This window comes from Lithobates pipiens, unplaced genomic scaffold (genome assembly GCF_037356315.1).
Source record: "Lithobates pipiens isolate NorthernLeopardFrog02 unplaced genomic scaffold, aLitPip1_a1.2 Scaffold_74, whole genome shotgun sequence".
NCBI classification, from domain to species: domain Eukaryota; kingdom Metazoa; phylum Chordata; class Amphibia; order Anura; family Ranidae; genus Lithobates; species Lithobates pipiens.
Window position 1 is genome coordinate 1,026,487 of NW_027507897.1, and position 22,387 is coordinate 1,048,873.

The 22,387-nt window shown below is 41.7% G+C and overlaps 1 protein-coding gene across 1 annotated transcript in view; it reads left to right on the plus strand.

Annotated features, from left to right (window-relative positions):
* LOC143959421 (atlastin-3-like) overlaps nucleotides 1-21,515 on the plus strand; it is a 107,429-nt gene extending 85,914 nt beyond the window's left edge. Inside the window, exons 10-13 of the mRNA XM_077468071.1 lie at nucleotides 2,016-2,072; nucleotides 2,149-2,220; nucleotides 2,638-3,069; nucleotides 17,675-21,515. Of these exons, the coding sequence (XP_077324197.1) occupies nucleotides 2,016-2,072; nucleotides 2,149-2,220; nucleotides 2,638-3,069; nucleotides 17,675-17,758 (645 nt within the window). The 3' untranslated portion in view covers nucleotides 17,759-21,515. The remainder of the gene's footprint in view (nucleotides 1-2,015; nucleotides 2,073-2,148; nucleotides 2,221-2,637; nucleotides 3,070-17,674) is intronic.
* Nucleotides 21,516-22,387: the final 872 nt, after the last annotated feature.

Below are 22,387 nucleotides of genomic sequence, written 5' to 3' on the forward strand. Positions count from 1 at the left end.
AATCACCACTGGGTTTCTTATTTTTTGCGCTATTAATCAAAAAATAAAATATTCTTTGTTTCTTTTAAAATTTATGGCAGATTGTTGGCAGAGTGTTGGCACTGAGCAGCGCTGTGGGCACTTCACATCCAGCCCACAGCGCTGCTGCAATCTCTCTCCCCCTCTCTGCATCTCCCCTCTCACTGTACGGATCGGTACAGAGAGGGGAGGGAGGAACCGGAGTCATTTGACGGAGCTATCACGTGGTAAACGGTTACGATCAGAGGCCGTTTACCATGATCTGTGATGCAGATGTTCCCGGGTGCGCGCCCCAGGGGGCACGCAGGAGCAAAATTCTGGGAGGACATCCATGGACACTTTCCCAGAATAAGCCGACCGTGCTGTAGCCATCTTTCGGCTATGGCCCGGTCGGCATGTGGTTAAAGATGATTGCTCAGATTCAGAAAACTGATGTTTTGTTTGTTTTGCCTGGAGGTCGTAAAAGAGGACAGGCAGCATCGAAATCTACTATTTCTAAATGGATTTGACAAGTAATCGTTCAAGCTTATGGTTTAAAGAGGTTGTTCTACCCTCTCAAATCAAAACGTGTTCCTCTAGGGCTTCTTAGTGCCTCGTGGGCAGTGCATCACCAAGCCTCCATGGCTCAATTCTGCAAGGCCGCAACTTGGTCTTCCATCCATACATTTACCAGATTCTATCTGGTGGATGTAAAAAGACAAGAGGATGTCGCCTTTGGGCACAGTGTACTGCAGGCAGCAGTATAAATCCTCTGATCTCATGGGTCCCTACTTGGTTGTGTCTCCCTCCCCTCAGTTGGCATTGCTCTGGGACATCCCACATAGTAACTACTATGGCTCTGTGTCCTGTGATGTACGATTAAGGAAAATACAATTTTTTATAACCGCTTACATGTAAATTCCTTTTCTTTTGAAGTATATCACGGGACACAGAGGTCCCCTCCCTCTTTCTAGTTTACATGTGTATTGCTTTCCTACAAAACCGAGATACTCCCAGAAGTGGGAGGGGTTATATAGGGAGGCAACTTCCTGTTTAGGGTGTGCCAGTGTCCAGCACCTGAAGGTAGACTATAACCCACATAGTAGTTACTATGGCTCTGTGTCCCGTGACGTACTTCAAAAGAAAAGGATTTTACAGGTAAGCTGTTATAAAAATCCTTTAGAAGAAAATGGGAACGAATGTCCAACAGGCTTATGGTATGTCACTGGCTAGATAATAAAACCTGTAAGACATTTTACTTTGTCTAGGATGGACCTCTACTTTAATTCTGCTTTAAAACTAACAGTAGATCGGCCTCTACAAATTTGTCAGTGCCTAAAAATAGAGAGCAACTTAACACATGCAGAGAAGGGTAAAACATTGTATTGTTGGATTTTAAACAATATAGACACTTATTTTTAATGTTTTACATAGATATACCTGCAAAAGGGGCCAGCCTGAAGTGATCTAGCAGGACTTAATTTTCTGACTAAAGTTCTACTTCAACTTAAAAAATGTGTCCAGACCAAAATGGCGATCTACAATCTATATTCTTGCCTTCTGTTATGAAGGTTGGTTTAAGCGAGTTGACATAAGGCCAGTATTTTGCTGCCTACCTCCTTACCCCAATACTCCACTTCTGAATACTTTCAGCTCTAGTGTGTTCCAGCCCCCTACACTGGTAGTATCAGAGCAATCTGGAAGGGAAATAATGCACTGCAAAGAGAACATTTTTAAACAATCAACCATAAAAAATAGCCCACCAATACTTTAAGTACCTACCATATCTGACTTCTGTTATCATTGGTTAGTTTGGGCAAAACAGGCAATGATGCTATTTGTATGAAGCAGATAACTTTATCAAACTGCATCGTTAGTGAAGGATGACATTTTTAATATGCTCTTGTAAACCACCAATGTGTGATTATGTTGCTGCCTTGCAAAAAGGTTTCTTTATAAGATTAAGCCTGATTTTGTGCAATCACTTGGTTAAAAAATTTTATTTTTTATTTTTTTAGGCTTACATAAAAATATACCAAGGAGAAGATTTACCACATCCCAAATCTATGCTACAGGTATGTAGGATTTTATTTGCCTTTCTCAACACCATTATTTTTTCTTCTGAACTAATGTTTTCATATCTTTGCTCAGGCAACTGCTGAGGCCAATAACCTGGCAGCGGTGGCTTCTGCCAAAGACTTATACAACAGCAGCATGGAGAAGGTGAGTGGATGTGTGTGCCCTTACCACTGTCGCCAGCCATCATCAAATCCTGTGAATGCCTAATCATCCTCTTTTATATTATCTCTCTCAACTTTTTCCTTCAAAGGCACTGACTTGTGTATATATTGTCTGTAACACATCGCTACAATGCCATAAGAAGCCACTGGAGGAGCCATTCTTTGCTATTTGTAACCTTTGAGTTTTTGTTCAATAAAATATATTGCGGGAGAAAGTTAAAAAAAAACCTTTAATAAAATAATGGAGTTACTTATTGTGCAACATATTTTACCTAATAACATTTCTATCCTTAGCAATTTAGAGTAGTCATTTTAACTGTAATTGGTTGCTTTTTGTCTAAGACACAATGCAGTTTTTATTTCATATGATTATTTGACTCTCCTGTGTTCTTTGTTATAGATTTGTGGTGGTGAGAAGCCATATGTGTCACCAGATGTCCTGAGAGATAGAGATGCTGCCTGTAGGGATGAGGCCCTGTCTCAGTTTGACCGTGCAAAGAAAATGGGAGGAGTGGAGTTCAGCCAACAATACAAAGAAGAGTTGGAGAAGAGCCTTGATGACATGTATACTTCTTTCTGCAAGCACAATGAGAGCAAGAATATCTTCACAGCCTTCCGTACTCCAGCTGTACTTCTAGCCCTGGTGGTTGCATTATACATGGCTTCTGGTATCACAGGATTTGTCGGTTTAAGTGTGGTGGCACAACTGTTTAATTGTGCAATGGGGCTGCTGCTCATTGCACTCCTCACATGGGGCTACATCAAATACTCTGGACAGTACAGAGACCTTGGCAAAGTTATTGATTCCAGTGCGGATTATGTTCTTGAGCAGGTAATACAATAAGGCTGTTTGTGGTGTTTTGCAGCACTAGAAAGCGTTTAACTACTTTCTGTCCACCCACAGTAGATTTTCTCCCTTTTATTGGTTAAATTAGATGACATGTCTCTTTTTTTTTTCAACCTAAGTATATGCAACTATTTGCTGTGGATGGGCGGCGCAGGCAGGTTGGACAACAGGCTGTCCTCCAGGATCAAATTGGACACAGCAAAGTTTGGCATCACATTTCAGCCAATCGGCTGTGTCCAACTAAAGACAGAGTTCTGTGTTTACAAAAACACAGAACTCCGTGTGCATAGGAACAGCAATCTGACTCTTTCTTCTACCTACGTAGCATGGAGAAAAAACAGCCAGGTCAGAAAGTAAAAGTAGTACACATTACACTTAGACACACAGTTAACCTCTAGATTGCCCCTAGATGTTACCCCTTCCCAGCCAGTGTCATTAGTACAGTATCATTGTACAATATTATCGCTGCTCACTGTATTAGTGTCACTAGCAACATCGGTGTCAGTGACCCTCCCAGATAGTGTCTGTTCATGCCAGGTTGTCTGCCACCCTATTACAATTACACTATATATCGCTGAGCATGGCCATTACAGTATAGCATCTATAGCTGCATACATTTCAGTATATACAGTGCTGGGAGAAAGTATTTGCCCCCTTTCTGTTGTTTTTTTCTTGTTTGCATATTTGTCACACTTTAATGATTCAGATCATCAAATTTTAATATTACCAAAGATAATCCAAGTAAATACAAAATGCAGTTTTTAAATGATGATTTTATTTATTAAGGGAAAAATAGCATAAATTTGCATGTTCCTATGTGAAAAAGTAATTAGCCCCCCCCCCGCTATATCATGAATACATTTTTTGGAAAGTGGAGTTAAATTTCAATTGCTGCACTCAGGCCAGACCAATTGTATCAATAAATCACTAAAAAATAAGCTGTCTGGCAAAGTGAAGCATGCTAAAGGATCTCAAAATGCAACGCAACATGCTGTGATCTAAAGAAATTCAAGAACAGATGAGAAACAATGTAATTGACATGTATCCATCTGGAAAGTGTTACAAAGCCTTTTCTAAGGCTTTGGGACTCCAGTGAACCACAGTGAGAGCCATTATCCACAAGAGCTGAACTTTCCCAGGAGTGGCCGACCTACCAAAATTACTCCAAGAGCATGACAATGACTGAAAACCCCAGAACAAAATTTAAAGAACTGCAGGCCTCTCTTGCCTCCAGTAAGATCAGTGTTCATTATTCAACACTCGGAAAAACTCGGACTAGGTAAAATAGCATCCATAGGAGAGTTACAAGGCAAAAACCACCGCTGCCCAAAAAAGAACACAAAGGCTCGCCTCACATTTCGACAAAAAATAATATAAATCTTGATTATTCCCAAGATTTTTGGTCAAATATTATGTGGCCTGATGAGACAAAACTTCATTTTTTTTTTCATTAAAAGAATATCATACCAACAGTCAATCATGGTGGTGGTAGTGTGATTATTTGGGACTGCTTTGCAGCTTCAGGACCTGGACGACTTGCCATAATTGATGGAACCATGAATTCTGAGCTCTACCAGAAAATCCTAAAGGAGAATGTTCGGCTATCAGTTTGTGACCTCAAGCACACTTGGGCTATGCAGCAGGACAATGATCCAAAAATCAAGCAAATCCACCTCTGAATGGCTCAAAAAAACTAAATAAAATTTAAGGCTTTGGAGTGGCCCAGTCAAAGTCCAGACTTAAATCTGATTAATGTGCTGTGGCATGACCTTAAATAGGCCATTCATGCTCAAACCCTCAAATGTGGCTGAATTAAAACAATTCTGTAGAGTGGGCCAAAATTCCTTCTTAGCGATGCGAAAGACCCATTGCCAGTTATTGCAAACGCTTGATTGCTGCTCCTGTTGCCGCCAAGGGTGGTACAACCAGTTATTCGGTTTGGGGGGCAGTTACTTTTTCACATAGGGCCAATCAGGCTTGGACAGCTTTTTTTTCCCTTAAATTAAATCCTGATTTAAAAACTGCATTTTGTATTTATATGGGTTATCTTTGTGTAGAAACAAAAATTTGTTTGAGGATCTGAATCAACATTTTAAGCAACAGACAGCATGGATTCATGACAGAGGTTGTAAGACCTATCGGATTTCTTTTTATGAGGAGGTAAGTAAAACTTTAGACAAAAGAGAGGCTGTGGACGTGCTGTACTTGGATTTTGCAAAAGCGTTTCAACACAGTTCCACCTACACTGATAATGTGTAAGGTAAAGTACACAGGCCTGGAAAAATATGTTTGTAATTGAATAGAAAACTGGCTAAATGACTATATTCAGCGAGTAGTGTTTAATTCTTACTCCATGGAATAACATCCTTACAGGATGTTTCTAACTTACTAGCCGATGCGCTGTTTAATGGGGCAACTATGTGGCAAATAAATTTTAATGTTGATAAATGTAAAGTTATGCATTTGGGGGCTAAGAATATATATGGGGGAATACATGGTGGAGAAGGCCCTGTGTGTTCTGGTAGATCATAAGCTTAACTAGTTAAGGACCATAAGGATTTGCCCCCTTAATGACCAGGCCATTTTTTTGCGATGCAACACTGCATCGCATTGCTTTAGCCATTTAAGGACCGGGCCTCTTTTTGACACTTCCTTGTTGATTACAAGTTAAAATTGTTTTTTTTTTTGCTAGAAATTACATAGAACCCCAAAACATTATATATATTTTTTTCTAACACCCTAGAGAATAAAATGGCAGTGGTTGCAATACTTTCTGTCACACTGTAGTTGCGCAGCGGTCTTACAAGCAAACTTTTTTGAATTAAAAAAGTAAGACAAGAGTAAAGTTAACCCAATTTTTATATATTGTGAAAGATAATGTTACGTTGAGTAAATTGATACCCAACATGCCACGCTTCAAAATTGTGCCCGCTTGTGGAATGATGACAAACTTTTACCCTTAATCTCCATTGAGGATGTTAAAAAAAATTCTGCAGGTTACCAGTTTTGAGTTACAGAGGAGGTCTAGGGCTAGAATTATTGCTTTTGCTCTTAACGATTGCAGTGATACCTCACATGTGTGGTTTCATATGCCGGCGCTACTCACGTATGCATTTGCTTCTGCGCGAGAGTTTTTCGGGGCACTTTAACTACTTAAGGACCGCCTCCTGTACATATACGTCGGTACTTTGAAGATTGATATCTCGGTAATGGCAGCAGCTGCTGCCACAACCGAGATATCCCTCTTTACAGGAAGCGGTCCTGTTTACGATAATGGTGGTCTCCACGGCGGGTTCGCTGCCAGATCACGGTTATCAGCGGCGGGAGAGGTACCACCCCCCCCCCCCTCCCGCCGTTCACCTGCGCCCTCCGCCGCTTACCGGAGCCGTCGGTAGGGGCGGAGGCGAAAGGGTCCTCCTTGTTGCTGGGTATTGAGACGGGTGAGGCTAAGATGGCCCCCACTCGTCTCTATACCATAGGAGGATGGAAGCGACGTCAAAACGTCACTTCAGCCCATACCTCTTAAAGGAACATTTCTCTTATATTCACCGACTGACACAGCTCCTCTCTGTAACTAAATGGGTTTGTTAGCCTGCCACTAGGAGAACTAGGCAAAATTGTAACACAATACACAGAATTGTCAGTACCGCCCAGCGGGAGGACCCTGTGCTAACAACCCTCCCTGCTGCCCCAGCAGCTTCAGTTTTAATTTGTCTAGTGAAGGAGAATGACCTAGGAACCCTGCGGTCCCTTTGGTCCATTTTTTTGATGCAGAACTTATGCTTTTGCGCAAGATGAATGATCCTGTGATCTTCTATCAACTGCCGGCTGGGTGACAGGCTGATTGAGTTATCCTTGTAGTCCCCCCAATCCGGCCATGGAGCGTGTGCAAGTCGCAGCTACGGCTCGGCAGGCCACGACATACCTCAGCTCCAGAGGTGGTCGTGAGCTTAAATGCTCCGGGGTATACATAGGACCAGGGTACTGATGTCTGGATCACAGTATACCGAGGCCAGCAGCCACCCTGTAACTGCGCAGGAGTGGGTCTGTGATGGAATGTCTCCCAGCTCTTCAGGACTGGTAAGTACGGCTCTCCCTGCTTCGGGGGGTTGAGCAGCTGGGCATTTCCTGGGAGGTCTATTCGGGGACTACCTCACCTCCTTCTCTTCTCTCCCACGTCCCTATCTTCTTTTCCCCCCCGCTGTGTGGTGTGTGTACAGGGGATCGCTGGGTCTCTCACCTGTATGGGGTCTATGCGGTTAGCGATGGTCCTGGTTCCGGTGTGGGGGGGTCCCAAAAAGGTACCTGTGGAGATATTTTGCTGGTTGGAGGCAGCACTGTTCTGTGGTGTGTTTTTTCACTTGTCGCCGCATGGCGCTGTCCGGCCAAGTCATTGGCGGCCATTTTCTTGAGGCCCGAGCGCTTTTTTCACCGCAGCTCTCTAGTGACAGCATGCCATGTGCTATCACACGCTGTTTCCTGTGTATACAGGACACTGGGCGGCCATTCCCTGAACGCTGGTGCAAGCTCTGCAGATCGTTTCACCGCCCTTTCCTACTGCTGCTGCTGACATAGCTTCTTCACTCTGCATTTGGGTAACCTCCTGGGGACTACAGGCACGGCTAATAACCATCACAGAACGCCTCAGGATGGTGAGTCCAGGGTCTTGCAGAAAGGGATTTTGTCAAAATAGGACAAATCTCCGTTGTCCTTGGATCGCTCGATCCAGGTGAGCCAGTCAGTCAGAGACTCCCTGTTATGGTGGCTGAGATCCCCGGTGATTCGGTCAGGAAAGTCGCTCCTACCTCTCCAATGGACGGTGATCACACCAGACGCCAGCCTATCTGGCTTGGGTGGAGTGATGGGCATTCAGTCGGATTAGGGCCTCTGGTCGACAGAAGAATCCAAGTTGCCAAACAATCTGCTCGAATTGAGAGCGATCAGGCTGTGCCTTCACAAATGGTCGTTGAGTCTTCAAAGACGTCCGATCAGGATACAGTCAGACAATGCCACGGCTGTGGCGTACATAAATCACCTAGGGGGAACAAGAAGCTCAGCCGCTGCTCGGGAGGTCGCTCACATACTTTGGTGGGCAGAACGACATGTCCTGGCCCTGACGGCCATTTACATCCCAGGGGTGGAAAATTGGCAGGCGAACTATCTGAGTCGACAGATGCTGGACCCAGGAGAATGGGCATTGCATCCGGAGATATTCAGGCTGCTGTGCCTGAAATGGGGCACACCAGATGTGGATATATTGGCCTCCCGTCTCAATCGGAAAGTGCCAAGATTCGTGTCCAGGACAAGAAATCCGTGGGCAGACGCGTCAGACGCGCTGGTGGCTCCGTGGGATCAGTAGCAGCTGATCTACGCCTTTCCTCCACTGAAACTGTTGCCACGTCTGCTTCGCAGAGTGGAAGCGGAGGGGATTCCAGTAATCCTGGTGGCCTCAGATTGGCCTCAGCGGCCCTGGTACTCAGACCTGGTGCGTCTGGTGGTAGACGCTCCCTGGCAACTGCCGCTGCGAGAGGACCTCCTATCTCAAGGTCCAATCTTTCACCCTGCTTTACCATCGCTGGCTTTAAGGGCATGGCTATTGAGAGCCAGGTGCTGAGGAACCGGGGTCTGTCGGACTTGGTGATTCCAACTATGTTGAGGGAGCGGAAATCTTCACGGAAGATATACCATCGTACCTGGAAGGCCTACATCTCCATGTGTGAAGAGAAAGGGTGGCATCCGTGCTCCTTTTCTATATCCAGGATCCTGCTGTTTCTTCAGCAAGGTGTAGACCAGAAATTGGGGTTGAGCACCATTAAAGCAAATTTCAGACTCATTAGTGAGTACCTTTGTTCAGGGGGTACGACATGTAGTCCCTCCGGTGCGTCCACCGTTACCCTCATGGGATTTGAATCTGGTGTTGGCGCTTCAGAAACCGCCGTTTGAGAATATCAGGGAGATTCCCCTGTTGACTCTTTCCCAGAAAGTGGCCATCACATCGGCCAGGAGGGTTTCGGGAATTGGCAGCCTTGTCCTGCAAGTCGCCTTATCTGGTCATCCACAGGGATAAGGTGGTGTTGCGTCCGTAACCGTCGTTTCTACCAAAGGTGGTCTCGGCTTTTCATATCAATGAGGACATTGTATTACCATCTGGAAAAAAGGAAAAAACTGCGCTATGATAAAAATATTATACTAATCGTCCACAATGGAACTTTGATCAGCTGCGGCTTGACTGTATTACATAATTACAGAAAAAAAATCTGTTCTAACACTATTCATGTGTTTGTTCCAACATTACTTATGCGTTGTTATTTTTATATATTTTATCTTATTTTTATTAGTTGAATTTTTAGCAATTTTTATGAATTATATTAATCTTTGGGAGCCAATGGTTGAGATCCCCCCTTAATCTCTTTTTTTGATGACAGTTTAGGATAGAGACATCGACACCAGTGGCCGGCGGCCCTTCTTGCTGCTGGGTGAGAGTGCTAACCACTACACCACTGTGGTTACCAGCACTCATCATGTCTGCCTGTCCATGTTAGACGAGGCACGGTAAGATGGGCATATATCAGGATTATTTGAATGGATGTCATGTTAGCTTTGTTTACAAGTTAAAATGAGGCTTCGTTAGGCAGAAGTCATCATCACACTGGTAAGGGGTGGGGGAAAAATCTAGCTTCTGATTGGATGTCATGTTGGCTTTGTTTACAAGTCAAAATGAGGCTTGGTTAAGCAGAAGTCATCATCACACTGGTAAAGGGTGGGGAAAAATCTAGCTTCTGATTGGATGTTGTATATGGGAAAGTGAAACCCCTAGGATGGCCATCAAGCCGTGGGATTGGGTATCCCACCTATTGACACGAATGAGGCTTAGTTAAAGGGGAAGCTATGGGTGATCTAATATAGTGATTGGCCAAATTGAGTACTATGGGAGGGGTGGCCTCTTTGGGAATCTGATCAACCGATTGGCTATCAAAAATGAGGCTTGTTTTGAGCGGGAAATGCCGAGGGCCCAGAGCGAGGCTTGATGAGGATGTGGCAGTATAAATAGAGGTGACACAGCGTGCCGCTCGTGCCCCTGGATGACGCAATTTTGTGCGAAACGCGTAGGGACGAGCGATGCGCTGACGTCACCCCTTACGAAGGAATTGTACCCAGGAACGACGAGTTTGTCCATTTGCGTCCGGCCGGCGCATCGGACTTAAGGCTGATCTTTCTTAGTGCTTTGTAAGTGCATTTTTGTTTTTATATTTGAGTTATATTAAAAGGTTTTACATTATTGGAGCTTCATTTCTTTTGCATGGAATTGGCACATATGACCTAATATATGGGAGGTAACTAAAGATACTTGTTTGACAACCTGGTCATGATATCGGTGGAGGGAGGAGAACAGCTGAGACCCTTCTGAAGTGGGAGATATCTATTGTTACATGCTGTTGGTGACCCTCTGTAGTGGGGGGTCATGAAACTCTGGTAAGGAGTAATTTTGGCTGTATGGTGGTGGATCAATCACTTTCTACACAGTAGAAGATTTGACGATTTCATCTATATTGGACTCTGTTGGAATTTAAATGTTTATATAATTACACATTGGGTGTTCACTATTTTGTTATATATGTTTTTGTTTTTGTTTTTTCTTTTTTCGTTGTTCACTGTGATCAATTATCCTATAACCCTTATTCTTTAGGACTGGGGGTAATATGCCTAATTTTGCACATTATTATTGAAATTTTGTCTAATGTTTTTTACTTCATTGAATATTTTGTGGGTTTATGATTTAGCGCAGCTTACTCAATTTTTCATTGTATTACCATCGTTGTGTCTTAAGGCGAAGCACCCCAAAGAGGTGGCCCTTCTCGCTCTCGACGTGGTTAGGGCTCTAAAAGTGTATTTGTCTGTCATGGCTCCCTTTTGGAAGTCAGACTCGCTGTTTGTTTTGGTGGCTGGTCCAAAGAAGGGTATGGGGGTCTCGTCTGCCACCATTTCCAAGTGAATCAGACAGATTGTAGTACAAGCCTAAGCCTTGAAGGGGCAGGTGCCCCCAATTCCAGTCATGGCCCACTCTACAAGGGCAATCGGAACATCTTGGGCCTTCCGACACCAATCGTCGGTCGTTCAGGTGTGTAAGGCAGCGACCTGGTCATCTGTCCATATGTTTACAAAGTTCTACCATAGACGTCGGTGCAAGGGCTGATGCCTGTTTTGGCCGCAAAGTTTTGCAGGCGGCCGTGTAGTTGCAATTGAGATTTTTTTTCCTGGTTTTTCGATAAAAACGCAGTACTGTTTTGTTAATGCACTGTTGCATTACTTCCGCAAATGGTTGCGGTGTTGGTGATCTCTCCTGTTGAGAATGCCCGGTTATGTGGTGGTGTTTTTTCCATGCACTGCTGTTTTTTTGTGGGTTTAGTTTCACTAGTTCCCACTTGCCATGGTGGATGAAGTTTTAATGCTGTTTTTTTCCCACCCCTCGTTTGCCACTGCTTGAGGACGTCCCATTTAGTTAGAGAGGAGCTGTGTCGGTCGGTGAATATAAGAGAAAATAGGATTTTTGTACTCGCCGTAATATCCTTTTCTCTGTAATTCACCGACCGACACAGCACCCACCCCTCCATTTCTCTAAGTTATACTGCTTATTGACGTACTGAAGCTGCTGGGGCAGCAGGGAGGGTTGTTACAATTTTGCCTAGTTCTCCTAGTGGCAGGTTAACAAACCCATTTAGCTAAAGAGAGGAGCTGTGTCGGTCGGTGAGTACAAAAATCCTATTTTTTTCAGTGTCATTTTTTCAGATGACTTTTTTTTTTTTATATTGCATTTAAAGCGGAGGTCCACCCTAAAGTGGACCTTCCGCTCATCAGAACCCTCCCCCCCCCTCCGGCGCCACAATTGGCACCTTTCAGGGGGGAGGGGGGTGCAGATACCTGTACAGTACAGGTATCTGTACCCACTTCCGGGATAGCTCTCTGCGGAAAGGGGCATATATTACGCCCCTTTCCGCAAGTGCCCCGCTGCCTGCTGGGAAAACACACAGATCCCAGAGGCAGCGGGGACCGTCCTTACTGCGTGGCTCGCGCATGCGCAGTAGGGAACCGGGAAATGAAGCCGAAAGGCTCCATTTCCTGATTCCCATACCCAAGATGGCGGCGGCAGCACCCAAGATACGATCTACAGATCGGCTTCGGGTGCCGACATCGTGGGCGCGCTGGACAGGTAAGTGTCACTATTTTAAAAGTCAGCAGCTGCAGTATTTGTAGCTGCTGGCTTTTAAAAAAAAAAAAAAAAACGCGGAGTCCCGGCGGACTCCCGCTTTAAGTCCAAATATGAGATCCAAGGACTTTTTGACCCCAGGTCTCATATTTAAGAGGACCTGTCATGCTTTTTTCTATTACAAGGTTTACATTCCTTGTAATAGGAATAAAAGTGATCCATTTTTTTTGTAAACAGTGTAAAAATAAATAAAATGGTAGAATTAATAAGAAAATGATTATTATTTTTTTTTAAAACTCCCCGTCCCGACGAACTTGCGTGCAGAAGCGAACGCATACGCGAGTAGCGCCGGCATATAAAAACGGTAGTCAAACCACACATGTGAGGTATCACTGCAGTCAGTAGAGCGAGAACAATAATTCTAGCCATAGACCTCCTCTGTAATGCAAAACATGCAACCTGTAGAATTTTTTAAATATCGCTTATGGAGATTTTTGAGGGTAAAAGTTTGATGCCAATCCACGAGCGGGCGCAATTTTGAAGCGTGACATGTTGGGTATCAATTTACTCGGAGTAACATTATCTGTCACAATATGAAAAAAGAGCTAATTTTACTGTTGTCCTATTTTGTTATTCAAAAAAGTGATTTTTTTTTTCAAAAAAAAGTGTGCTTGTAAGACCGTTGCGCAAATAGGGTGTGAAAAAAAGTATTGCAATGACTGCCATTTTATTCTCTAGAGTGTTAGAAAAAAACAATATATAATGTATATAACTTGTAAACACCGAGTCTCAAAAAGAGGCCTGGCCCTTAAGTGGTTAAAAAAATCCCTTTTTTTTTTTTTCTTATTTATTTGACTTTTTATTTTTTATTTTGACACGGTCTTTTAAAAAAAAAAAAAATGTCACTTTTATTCCTTTTACAAGTAATTTAACCACCCCTTGTAATAGAAAAAAAGTATTGCAAGACCTCTTAAATATGACCTTGGATCTCCTATTTACACTGAAATGCAATAAAAATTAAATTAAATTTCACTTGAATAATCACCTCTCCAGCCAGCAATAAATGTGATCTCGCAGTGAATCCGCCAAGGAGAACACTTTTAACTTAAAGAGAAACACACAGCGTTCCCGAACATACCAGGCTTATGGCAGCTAGCTACTGCCATAACCCCGATATTTAGCGTCAAAGTACTGGCGTAAGGGTATGTCGTTTTGCATGAAGTGGTTAACTGAGAATTGCGCGGTCATGTGACGTTGTACTCAAACAAAATAAAAAATGTCCCTTTTTTTTCCCCACAAATAGAGCTTTTTTTTTTTTTTGGTGGTATTTGATCACTACTGCATTTTTTTTTTTTCCCTCACAGGGGGTGGGGTGGGGACTGGTCCCCTCTTTTGTTTACACAGAGATGTTTTTTATGCTGTAACCAGTGTCTGTTTCCGCTTATGCGGGTTTAATGTTTGTATGTCAAAAAACTCAATAAAAAGTAATGTACAAAAAAAAGTTATAGCGCCTAGAAAATAGGGAATAGATTTATTCATTTTTTTTTCTATTAATGGCGGTAATCAGCAAATTTTTGGTGGGACTGCAAGATTGCAGCGGGCAGATCGGACACTTTTTTGAGACCAGTGACATTTATGCAGCGATCAGTGCTAAAAATAGCCATTGATTACTGTATAAATGTCACTGGCAGAGAAGGGGTTAACAATAGGGGGCGATCAACGGGTTAAGTGTTCCAAAGGGAGGTGTTTCTAACTGTGGGGGGGGGGGCGTGTAGTGACTGGAGGAGGAGAGATATAGCTGTTCCTAATCACTAGGAACAGCAGATCTGTCTCTCCTACCCTACAGAACGGGGATCTGTCTGTTTACATTGACAGATCCCCGTTCTGTCTCTCTCGGGAGCAATCGCGGGTGGCCCCCTAGAGTTCTTAAAGCGGCCGATCTAAAATGACGGCGATTCGCCCAGGAGAGCCAACCTGCCGCATACAACATAAAAAAACACCTGTAATTACCCAAAAACAAGCTCATGTACTTTTTTGAGCTTCAGGTGTTTTGCTTCAGGCTACAAAATTCTCATGTGAACAATGGCCATTTAAATGAATGGGATTCTGCTTGTTGGGTGTTTTACGAGCTGAAAATTCTCAGGTATGAATGCAGTCTGAAAGTGTTTAAACACTCGCTAACCGCTGCCGGCATATGTATGTTGGCATAACGGCGTGGCCAGGCAAAGTAATGTACCCGTATGTTACTTTGAAATTCCTGCTACGAGAACCGTGCCCGCGGACTCTTATCGCCACAGGGATATCCGCGATCGTGTCACTGAGCTCAAGAACGGGGAGATGCCGATGTAAACAGTATCTCCCCAATCTGCCTAATGACAGGATACTTATCGTCTGCTCCCTGTCATAGGGAGCAGCGATCATTGTCCACGTCATACAAGCCCATCCCCCAGTCAGTTAGAAACACTCCCCTAGGACACACGTAACTCCTCCCTGCCCCCTAGTGGTTAACCCCTTCACTACCAGTGACATTTTTACAGTAATCAATGCAATTTTAAAGCATTGATCGCTGTGTTAATGCCAATGGTCCCAAAAGTGTGTCAAAATTGTCCAATTTGTCAGCCATAATGTCGCAGTCACAATAAAAATCGCTGATCGCCACCATTATTAAAAAAAATTAAAACTATCCCCTGTTTTGTAGACGCTATAACTTTCGCGCAAACCAATCAATAAACGCTTATTGCGTTTTTTTTTTTTTGTTTTTTTTTACCAAAAATATGGAAAAGAATACATATCGGCCTAAACTGAAGGAAAAAAGTTTATTTTTTTATATATTTTTGGGGGATATTTATTATAGCAAAAAGTAAAAAATGAGTTTTTTTTCAAAATTGTCGCTATTTTTTTGTTTAAAAAATAAAGAAACCGCAGGGGTGATCAAATACCACCAAAAGAACGCTCTATTTGTGGGGAAAAAAAGGATGCCAATTTTGTTTGGGCACCACGTCACACGACCACGCAATTGTCAGTTAAAGCGTCGCAGTGCCAAATCGCAAAAAGTGCTCTGGTCAGGAAAGGGGTAAATGCTCCTGGGGCTGAAGTGGTTAATAATAGTACGCAATGCAAATCTGCGGTTTCAAAAGTGAGCAAAAAGGCATCGACACCAGAGAGAGAGATATCATTTTGCCCCTGTACAAATCATTAGTAAGACCTCATCTGGAATATGCAGTTCAGTTTTGGGCATTGGTTATGTATCATTTAGTTCTTTTAGATCAAAGGAATGAACTTTGGTGTTTAAATGAGGTCAGTTTAACCTCTTAACCACCTCCCACCCAGCCACTGCACATATATGGCCAGGTGGGCGCTTCCTCCTTTTCGGGAACGTCTTTCAGGGGGGGAATCATGCGCGCATTGAATCCGATCGGCAGGAGGGCTCTGTGATTGGACACAGGCATCATGTGATCAGGAGGGCCATTCACAGCCATCGTGTGACGTAAATAGAGAGGCAGTTGCTAGGCGATTGGCTCTTCTCTCCTCACACAGATGTTGTCAGCGAGGAGAGCGGATCGCTGCAGCCAACTGGTGATCAGTGTGTATGAGCTGTCTTTTACACTGATCACCGGCCCAATGTCCCAAAAATAGTGTCCCCAAAACACTGTCACCACACAGTAAAAACACCTGTCCCCCACATATGTAACAGTCAAATCATGTCCCAATGATCACATGCACACACATGTCCGTTATCATCTGCGTACATCTGTCCGTGATCATCTGCATACATCTGTCTGTGATCACACAAACCAATTATTATACACTTAACGGGGTTTTTTTTTTACCAAAGACATGTAGCAGAATACATATTGGCTTAAATTTATGACAAAATGTAGATTTTATTGGATTTCTTTTAAAATAGAAAGTAGAGAAAATATTGGGTGTTTTTTTTTTTTTTTTTTTTTTTTCAAAATTTCCACCCTTTTTTTGCTTATATCGCAAAAAATAAACTGAATCATGAATAAATACCACCAAAAGAAAGCTCTATTTATGTGAACAAAATGATAAAAATTTCATTTGGGTACAGTGTTGCATGACTGCGCAATTCTCATTGAAAGTGCGACAGCACTGAAAGCTGAAAATTTGTCCTGGGAAGGAAAGGGGTAAAAGTGCCCAGTATCAAAGTGGTTAAAGACCAAGCCTTATTCTGACACTTGTTGATTACAAGTTAAAAAAAACTTATTTTTTGCTTGAAAATTACTTAAAACACCCAAAAATTATATATATATTTTTAGTAGAGATCCTAGAGAATAAAATGGCAGTTGTTGCAATATTTTGTCACTGTATTTGCGCAGTAGTCTTTCAAATGCAATTTTGGGGCAAAAATTACACTTCAATTAATTAAAAACAACTAAACCGTATAGTTAGCCCTATTATAATTTTTTTTGCATTCTCATTTTATCCAGAATCATGCAGCTTTAATATATACACATTCAATTGTAAAAAGTATTGGGGCACATGAACTTTAATGGCATCCCAGTCTTGGTCTGTAGGGTTCAATATTATGTTGGCCCACCTTTTTGGAGCTACAATAGCTTCAACTCTTTTGGGACGGATGTCCATATGGTTTAGGAGTGTGTCTATGGGAATGTTTGACCATTCTTCCAGAAGCGCATGTGTGAGGTCAGGCACTGATGTTGGACGAGAAGGCCTGGCTCGTAGTTTCTGCTCCAATTCATCCCAAAGGTGTTCTATCGGGTTGAGGTCATGACAGGCCAGTCAAGTTCCTTCACCCCAAACTCGCTCATCCATGTTTTTATGGACGTCATGTTGGAACAGGAAGGGGCCATCCCCAAACTGTTCTCACAATGTTGGGAGCATGAAATTGTCCAAAATGTCTTGGTATGCTGACACCTTAAGAGTTCCCTTCACTGGCACTAAGGGGCCAAGTCCAACCCCTGAAAAACAACCCCACACCATAATCCCCCCTCCACCAAATGTTTTGACTGTGCACAAAGCAAGGTCCATAAAGACATGGATGAGCGAGTTTAAGGTGGAGGAAGAGTACTGACCTCAACCCAACAGAGAAACTTTGGGATGAATTCAAGCAGAGACTGCAAGCCAGGCGTGTGTATATGTGTGTGTATATGTGTATATATATATATATATATATATATATATATATATATATATATATACTATAAAATATTCATGAGTTTGGCATACCAGAGAGTGGAGAGATTGGTAGGCTAGCATGCTATATATTTATATGGGGCATTGTTTATTGCCTCCATTGGGGTGCACAAAGATTTGCATTTTAATTTGACATCTGTGTAATGCTACCAGAACTCATATAGCTTCTAATGCTTTTCTCTCAATGTGTTCTCCCTTCCACTACAGGCTACAAACCGCATGGGTAATTCTACCCGTCGTTCCACAGAATCTGCCATTGGTGCACCACCTGAGAGGAAAAAGCAAAAGTAACAGCAGAATGACCTGCCTTTCCTGCCTCCAGCAGAGGCCACCATTTTAAACTGCAGCTTTTCCAGATACGCCACCTGTTTGCACACAATATACTCGACTCTTTCCAACCCAAGATTGCACCAACAAACCCCTTTACACATTTCCAATGCCATATAAAGTAGACCGGTTGCATCTTGTCATGGGCACAGCGAGCCGTGATGTCTGGTCTGTAGTAAATTCTCTGCACTTTAGATCTACAGCTATGGTAATGGCTGTTTGCCTTCACAGCAAAACAAAAGTATTTTCATAGGGAGAGTCAATGCAACAGATACATGTGTTTGTTTTTGTTTTTTTTTCTTACTTTAGGAAATTGTATTATGGGGGATTTACTTTTAAAATTACCTAATTTTGCCAATATATCAGTGCAAATTTGCAAGAGAGAAGTGACCCTTAATCTGTGGTGTTACTATTGTACTTCATAGCAGAATTATAGTCTAATAAGAACCTCCTGTTACCCTGCCCACCCCATCCCATAAATTAAAAAGTAAAGGATCACGAGGCCAAGTAAGTCATGCCTTCTGTTGGCCATTATGAGTTTAAAGCCCAACTCTCGGCTAGCCAAAACCAATTTAATCTGGCTGTCTCTCTCCCTGTATATACAGAAAAAAATGCTTGTTTGACGTAAGGAAAGGGGCTCTAATACAAAGGAATCCTTACATTTTCCTATAGTCCTGCAGGCTTTCTCCCTCCCATTTCCAGTAATGAAAACAGGTCCACCAGTCTGCACTGACATAGTCATGTACAGTGCAGGACCAGCAACCTAGTCATGCATTTTATGTAATGATGATAAGGGCCAGCCCACATTGCAGGGCAGGATAGAAGAACAGCATCAGCTGCCACAGAACCATGGAATAAGGTGAGCATTGCTATCTATTATACCCTCATAAACTGAAGAAGCAGTAAAATGTTAGGTTGCTGGCAAGGTAGAAGTGTTTAATATTGACTATAAATCTGTTACATTTTTTGGATCATAAATGGTTATAGTTAACGTTTAGTTTGTTTACATGTTACATGTATTGGTCTTGGGTTACTTCTTTGCATTCCTGGGTTTATATAAATATTTTTTTTAATTCCTGAAGAGGGGCCTTAGCGTAATATTTAGCTTAGGTTGTGCCTTATTGCTTGCCTCTTTTGTGGGACTTATAACTTAATACTGTCTTTTTATAGAAGAAATGTATCTACGTCTAACCTTATTTTAGTTGGCGACATGTATAACACATTACTGCTTTATGTGAAAGCAAAACATAAAATGGGAATAGTTTCTTAAAGTGAACCTTTTCTCCACTTAGTCTGAAATTTTCCAGAAGAACACAATGGGCCTGCTATTATTTCTCATGTTTGGAAACCTCTCCCCTGTGCTCCATGAGTGATTACATTATTTGTTCTTTAGAGGTCTCAATTTCTTGAGCACATGTACTGGCAGCACTAAGCTTCTCTCAACCACATGAGCCCCGTCTAATGACAGTGCCTTATTTGCTAAAAAGAGAACTTTGATTGGATGGGGAGCCTAAGCAACTAAAGAAAGAGGGGCATACACTGAAGAGCTAAGCAACTAAAGAAAGAGGGGCATACACTGAGGAGCTAAGCAACTAAAGAAAGAGGGGCACCCACTGAGAAGTTGAAGCTTCTACTGCAAAATAGAAAGGGGCTTTTCTGGAGAAGTTGGGTAAAAACAAGCTTTTGACTATCTTACGCTTTTAAACAGTCAGTGTAGTGGACAGGTTCACTTCAGTATTGCTTTTTATAATGCCTAATGCACTATAGGAACAAGCAAAAACAGCAGTTTTCTGTTGTATTTTGCTTAGTAAGGGGCTTCGGAAAACCGTATCTGGAGGAAAAGCTTACAGCACATATGGGCTTTTTAAAGAGATCATAATAAAAGAAAAAATAGCCTGCCTAGACTACCATTGTGGACAGTCTTCTGAAAAACCTAGTTGGTTGGCTGTCCTTTTGATCCTTTGGCTTCAATTGTTTGAGCCTCTGAAGTCAGAACTCCTGATCTGCATTCTTAGTCAGTGACTCACAATGCCAGGCAATCTAGTTTCCAGAAGCAGGTCAGCAGTCACAACCCAGTACTTCTCTTATAACATGTTTCCTTTGTGCTCCCTTCCTGGCAGAATCAATGTTCAACACGCATGGTATTTATATCCATTTGCAGTGCATTAAGCAATTGGTAAGGTGTGCTTTATTAATGTAAAATGTTCTCTATAAATATGTTATGAACAATATGATGTTGCCAATGTTTCATATATTTGTTATCTGTGTTACAAAAAAATGTAAAAAGTGCACTTTCGATAGACCAAATTAAAAGTAGTTTTTCTTAGAGAAAAATAAACAATTTTATGATGCATATTGTCCATTCCAGCATATTGAGCTGTTGCTTCAGCTTTGAATTAAGCCAATATGCATTTGTTACTAGGTCTGTGAGATGTGACTTTAATAGAGTATTTCTTTTCATATTCTCATAGCTGTAGATTTTATGTCGCCCAACAAAACGGCAGATTACATGTCAGTGTCTCCAAATGGCTGCTGCCTTAATATGGACCTGTCACATGTTTACTATGGAAGTAGCTACATTTTGCGCTAAAGCAGAAAGTCACCAGGCTTTTCTCCGCTAATACCCAGTGTAGTGTATGTAATGGCAAATTATATATTTTCTGTTTTCTGGGTAAGGGTAAGAACTCCCTGGCAGATTTTTATTGGGGCTTTTGACCCCATTGGGGAGATTCTCCCTTTATTCTGGTGACCATTGTTACTGAGACAGAAAGTGAGGGAGAATCCAGCAAGATAGAAATTCCCCTTATTTTGCTGAGATTTCAGAAAGCAAGAGAAAATCTCCCCAATACGAACGGGTTTTTTATCCCTCCATATTCTTTCCTAAAACAAAACAAAACAAAAGTTTTGGCTATACTTACATTTATACACTCTAAGTTCGTCACCTAATCTGAGAAGTTTTTATATTGCAGTTATCCATATGGAAGTGATAACGATGGACAAGATTTTATTACAGCTGTCATGTCGGTTACAAGGGTCTGTTGCCAGAAGCAACCATTTAAAAAAAAAAAATCGCACATTTCATTTGAAAATTAGAGAAAATATTGTTTGTTTTGGGCAATACAGACATATTAGCGTATATTTATAAAGTAATAAATGTGACATTCACCATATATTCTTTGCAGGTGTAAGCGTCTTAAATTACAGTGAGTGATTCACCTACAATGAATACTTGCCCAATGTTTCTTTCGCTGCTTTATAAATATGTCCCTTTAATTTCTCCAGATTTTGAGATCCTTTGTCAGTTTGAGCTAGACCTACACGGTTTATGTCTGCATCTTGGTTTTCTATATGACCTTTCTATTGAGTACCCATTTTTATACAAATGCATAGAACTTCTTGCACTATATACAGTACATGCATATACAACCAACATGTGCAATTGTTACCCTTTTGTGAATAACTCTTAAAGGTATGTGCACAATCTTATTTGTTTTTGTGTTTAAAATCATTCCTTCTATATGTATGTACAGATGTATATGTGTATGAGTTAATTTAGAAATATTTACTAAATGTTCATTTCTGATCTATCAAACGCTGAATCCCAAAGCACAAACTTTTATGAAGTCATAATCTGGACCAAGAAAATGTTTCTTATGCTGCTGCTTATGTTTCTGTCCTGATTTATTTTTAATAAAAGCAAATGTAACACTATCATTATAAACTGACTCTATCAACTTCTTTTTTCTTGAGTATTGCATTATGTAAAATATATTCGATTTTTGTCATTACAGATAAACCAGATAAAGCTGGCCGTATGTAGTGCAATCTGATTGTACAATCTCTTTGCGGTCTGCTTTAGATTTAACAAATCAATGTAATTTAAGGGCCTACCGAAATGTGACTTGACAACATATCTTGCCATTACTTAAAGTAGAAGTTCACCCCAAAACCTTACTAATGCTAAACCTACTCGCAGCCACATTTTAAACCTCATCTATCTAGTCCTGTAAAGAAGAAATCGTTATACTTACCTTTTCTGAAGCTGATCCAGTCCAGTCTCCAGCAGCACCCTCTTTGTGCAGGAGAGAACCACAACAGCTGGGAATTTCTGGGATGTGACGTCCCCATAGACTTACTATGGGGATTATTCCATTGTCGGCTGCCTCTCCTGCACATGCCTACACAGAGAAGCTGACAGCTCAGCATGGGACTGACTGCAGAACAGGTATGTAAAATTAATATTTTTTTTCTTCTTTACAAGGCTATATAGATTTGTTTTAGAATGTGGCTGAGAGTAGGTTTAGATTATGGGTGAACGTCCACTTTAAAGTAGCACTGTGTCCTTTGTTGCCATGAGTGAAGTTGTGCTATCATACTTCAGTACTTTTACAGAACACAGACTGTCAACACTTTTTTTTTTTTTTTATTTTTTTTTTTTCTGACTTAATCATGGTGGTGGATATAAATATTAGAACATGTAAAAAATAAAAGCAATAAATAGTGATATTGAAAGGATGTGGCGCTAAAAGCATTTGTCTGACCTCAAAGTAAGATTCTACTTGTATATTTCCATGTCTTTTTAATGGACAAAAA